Source organism: Pygoscelis adeliae, unplaced genomic scaffold (assembly GCF_000699105.1).
Source record: "Pygoscelis adeliae isolate BGI_AS28 unplaced genomic scaffold, ASM69910v1 Scaffold120, whole genome shotgun sequence".
NCBI lineage: Eukaryota > Metazoa > Chordata > Aves > Sphenisciformes > Spheniscidae > Pygoscelis > Pygoscelis adeliae.
In genome coordinates this window covers 475,368-480,514 of record NW_008824032.1, presented here as the reverse complement: position 1 = coordinate 480,514, position 5,147 = coordinate 475,368, and the positions used below count along the sequence as shown (strand labels likewise).

Genomic DNA, 5,147 nt, shown 5'->3' with positions numbered 1-5,147 from the left:
TGAGCTTGAAGGAGGTGATCCTTGAATATTACCCAGCTTTCTTGGGCCCCTCTTCCCTCCAGGGCTTTGTCCCATGGCACTCTACCAAGCAGATCCCTGAAGAGGCCAAAGTCTGCTCTTCTGAAGTCCAGGGTAGTGAGCTTGCAGTGCACCCTTCTCGGTGCCCTCAGGATCTTGAACTCCACCATTTCGTGGTCGCTGCAGCCCGGGCTGCCCTTGAGCTTCACATTCCCCATCAGCCCCTCCTTGTTGGTGAGAACAAGGTCCAGCATAGCACCTCTCCTCGTTGGCTCCTCTACCACTTGGAGAAGGAAGTTATCATCAACGCATTCCAGGAACCTCCCGGATTGCTTATGCCCTGCCGTGTTGTCCCTCCAACAGATGTCGGGGTGGTTGAAGTCCCCCATGAGGACCAGGGCTTGTGAGTGTGAGGCTGCTCCTATCTGTCTATAGAGGGCCTCGTCTTCTTGGTCTTTCTGGTTGGGTGGCCTGTAGCAGACCCCCACTGTAATGTCACCTGTCCCTGCCTTCCCTTTAATTCTGACCCATAAGCTCTGGGTCTGCTCCTCATCCATCCCCAGGCAGAGCTCCATGCACTCCAGCTGGTCATTGACATAGAGGGCGACACCCTCCTCCTCGTCTCCCCTGCCTGTCCTTCCTAAAGAGCCTGTATCCCTCCATTCCAACACTCCAGTCATAGGAGCCATCCCATCACGTCTCCGTGATGCCAATAAGGTCGTAGCCCTGCGGGCGTGTGCACGTCTCTAACTCCTCTTGTTTATTCCCCATGCTACGTGCGTTTGTATAGTTTTGCTCCTTGAATCTGTCTATTCCTCAGCTGCTCTGTCCTTCTGCCCTTGGTCACAATGACTACTGCACCTGATTCTTGTTCACATCCCAAAAATCTATTAGTATCCTGAAATTCATGGTCAAGAGAAATAAACTGTCCTCTCAGCCTTTGTTTTCAATTCCTTTGATTTCAGCTTTTCTTCCCGCATACAGATAAGTTCAGTCACTACCATTGACTTATGTGACAGATCACACTGGACTTCTGTGATTTGAACACTGCAGCTAGAGGCCACGTTATTCTGTTTGCTGCTCTTTACTTCTACCTTATCTTTTTCAGGACCCACTTGTTTGGTCTGCTTTAGCAGAAGGTAGACTATGTAGCACCAGAAGCCATGGAACTTTTTCCCATAAGTCAGTAGCAGGGCAGTTCTGAGTGTTGGGTTTTTTTCTCTCTCAAAGAGAAGGTGAGGACAATGATATCTCTAATACTTAAAGAAGTTCCATAGCTTCATCTTCACATCCAGGTTCAGGGTAGTGACTGTAGTCTTAGTAATTCCTTTTTTTTTTTCAAGGAGGGGATTGGTTTATGTCTGTTGACTTCAAGATGCCTACGTCCACATAGATATCAAAGTATTTCACTAGAAGTATCTTTCACAATGAGCCAGAACTATGACTAATACAAAAAGTTGTTTAGATTTTTTTCCACAGCAAAAGGCAATCTCACCAGTGTGTTGGGAGAGATTGTAATCCACCAGACACAGAACAGACCTTCTGTATTTTCTAGGCAAAAGGCTGAGGAAGAAACTTTCAGACTAGCAGCTCTTTTTGATCAAATTACACACTTAGCTCCCATTGAATCCTTATTATGAGTTAATTGTGTCTGGAGTATTCCTTATACAGAACACATTCCAAATCATGCAAGTTATGACTGTACGACTGAACACTTAACTTACTGTCCCAGTGCATAACACTATGTGTCATACACAAAGATGTATTTATACAGCGCTTCCTGTGATGCTCCCTCCAAGTCTTGCAATCCTGGTTACTGGCTTCATGCTCCCTGGCCATCTTCTCAGGTTGCAGGTGACTCTGTCTTTGATTTGAGATGGCTGCTATTCTGGTGGTAGAACGGCCCATTCATTATTTGCAGGGGAACGGTTTTATCTCTCTCCTCCATTTATATTGACCATGACAAACACTTTGCATTTAGGCTGAGGAGAAGATAATTTCTACAAACAAACAGCATAAAACCACTGGTGTACATCAGAACAGAATCTGTACGCACTAAAATGTATGCAGAGAACTTTCATTATATCTTTCAAGTAAGTCGGTGATGGGCAACACTATCATCAGAAAATATATCAACAAACAGGATAGCAGTTGGTACCTCTTCTCTATGAAACAGTTGACAAGTGGAATTTGGGAATCAAGCTCCCCTTTAAAGTGTGTGCATTTTATCTCCTGGCAGTGTCTGACTTCTCAGTGAGTGGACAGAGCTTTTTTCTTCTACAGAACCACAAGTGGGAAATCCAGCTGGATATCTTGAGTTACATCATCTGGGATTTGGAAAATCCCAAGATTTGTCTACAAAAGATACCAAAAGAAAGCCTTGATTTTTTTTCTGTTGCCTAAACTGTTCTGCACTGGAGATCTCTGTGGACACATTCCTGATTTCACTGTCAGCAGATTGCTGGATGACTTTCTCCTGATTTTCACGGTCCCAAGGCATAAGGAGGCACTGATAATTCTGCCTGCTATAGGGTAGCTGAGACAATTTTGATTTTGGGATTCTTTCTTTTGTTTTATTTAGTTTTATTTATTATTATTTTGTTTTGCTGAGAAGGAGTCTTACCCCAACTTCCATCATTGCTAGCTCAGAAGTATCATACCAATCTCACTGTATTCTCCTGGGTTGGACGCTAAATACTGGAATGTACTACTGCCCCTTTCAACAGAAGTTCTCATTAGCAGCAAGAGATTAAGATATTAATCTAAGCAAATCTAATCCAAAGAGAATCGGATCCCCTGTGTGACATTCTTGTTGGTCTCTCTGTCCTGCTTATCCCTCGAACCCAATAATTTTGGGCTGTTTGCTGAAAGCATGAGTTCAGTCTCAGCTCTTTGTTTGGTGAGAATTTATGTAGCAGCTAGCTCCAAAAACTGGCCATAAAGTGGTTTTCCACTGGGAAGATGGGAGTGATCTAAGCATTTCTGGATGATTCCACCTATATAGTATTCTTATTTTGCTAGAGGTTTCCGTTCACATCCCTTGTCAAAAGGCTTTAACCTTTTGAGGTTAGAGGTTATATATACAAATATATGTTATATATATTAAAAAAAATTCAATATATAAAATATATATTGATATACCCAGGCCATTGGAACATGGCTGTATACCCAGGAGAAATGTATGGCCACAGCCACTTCTATATAGAGCCTGTGAAAATGTTTGCATTATGGTTCATTGACTGAATGACTCTCTTCGAAGCACACCCCACTAAAGCTCAAGCAGTGTTAGTGGCACTGCTGAGAACAGTCTTCATCTGCAAAGTAGTTACCGGGAGCTCTGACTGCATCCTCCCTGAGACGTGAGTGCTCTTAGAGATCAATCATTTGGTGTAATGTTCCTGCCGTTACTGTTTGTATAGAAAATTCCCATGACCACATCCAGTTGAATGTGCTGGAGACCACTACTTAGTCATGCAGAGTCTGAATGGATACAGGGAATGTCTGTGAAAGATACGAATTTATTTACAAGAAACTCTATTTCTTCAAAATGTGTTGCTGAATGTTCTCATCCTATTCCTTCTCAGGAGCCCTTCTGATGAGGGACAGCTGAGGAGGAACTGAACTGACAGTGGATGAACTTTGACTGATATGCTTATGCATTGATCACTAAGGGGGCTGGGAGACAGCATATGCATGTCTTCAAGCATACCATTGCTAGTTAAAGAAAAAATTAGCTAATCTTGAGTGACAGGTTGTATGCAAAAAATCTGGTAAACTTCTGTGGGAAGCGTGTTGGGAATAATGCATTTTGGCTTCCTGTTTTCAGGAGCACCAGAACTTTTACTCCAGTGACATGTCCTTGGGCTACCTGGTACTTTCTGTGAAGTATGAACAGATCGAGAAACAGGAAAACCTACGCCTGTTGCTGAGGTAACAGTGCCTGTTGAAGTGTATGTTACTGTGCTGTGTCCCTCATCTTACCTTAAGCTTCCTCTGCATAGATATGGGTGTGAATCTCGTGTCTTTCTCCTGGAGGGGGCTGCAACAGAACCTTTGAGCCTTTTCTTCTTGCCTTCCCCTCTGAGATTCTCTCAGCAGTTTGCTTCAGGAAGCTGAAGTGGTGTTTGCAGGCACATCTTTATAGTTCCTGTGTGAAAAATACCTGTTCTTCCCTCAAAAAGAAAGTTTTTCTGTTTATTCTGTTTACTTAGAGACATGTGAGTACTCTCTAGGAGAATATGGATTCCCTGATGGAGGGCAGCCTAGCCCAGGCCTGTCTTTGGACTTTGTACTTGAGACTAAAGCTCCCTTGAAGGAGAGCTAGAACATTCCTTAGCTTCCCAGGACAGCCTACGAAGTGCCGTAACCTTTAGGGCTTCCACAGAGAGCCATTACCCAGAGAGAGCTGCTGAATGAACTAGAGGAAGAACAGAGATGGATCTTGCATAGGTGAGAGGCACGCTGCAGAAAAGCTTTTTACCACACTATGGGCTGGGTGCACTTCCAGTAGGCAGTATGCTACTGGAAACAACTGACATACAGTTGCTGCTGACAAGGACTCATCCAGGACTGAGGGAAAATACTGGTTGCACAGGAGTCAGCTACAAGAGAATCACTGGTGGGTTTCCTCCATTGTATGCAGAGAACACTTCAGAGTGCCAGGTGGAGCAATAATCTGGGGGGCAAAAAGAGAGACCCTATTTGTGAGCTGTGCCAGGGAATATTTATCTGAGCCCAGAAACCTTCCTACATGGAAGAGACTGGTGAAGAACAAAAGGGTAGTAATTCCTCTATTAAGGTATTGTATTATATGCAGCACCTTTTGCTCAATAGCTTGTTTATAATGGTTTGAAGAGGATTCTGACAGCCCAGTATTTCTTCTCCCCTAGAAAGACATCTCTCCTTTAATATATATATATAGAGAGAGAGAGAAAGGAAGCTTTTCTCCATCAGCTTTCTGGAACAATGCTACACCAGTTTCTACCTCTTGTACTTTGCATAGATATGCTTTCTTAGGTTGTCTCAGACCTTTTAACAGTCTTTCAAACCCTCATTGTATGATCTTATGAATCCATTATAATACTGTGTCCATGAACTGTATTTCAACATTTAGATTTCTGTGAAAGAAA

General features: G+C 43.3%; 1 protein-coding gene across 1 annotated transcript in view; it reads left to right on the top strand.

Annotated features, from left to right (window-relative positions):
- Nucleotides 1–5,147, top strand: part of RAP1GAP (RAP1 GTPase activating protein) — a 49,289-nt gene that overhangs the window by 27,596 nt on the left and 16,546 nt on the right. Inside the window, exon 7 of the mRNA XM_009328600.1 lies at nt 3,845–3,948. Coding sequence (XP_009326875.1) covers nt 3,845–3,948 — 104 coding nt within the window. The remainder of the gene's footprint in view (nt 1–3,844; nt 3,949–5,147) is intronic.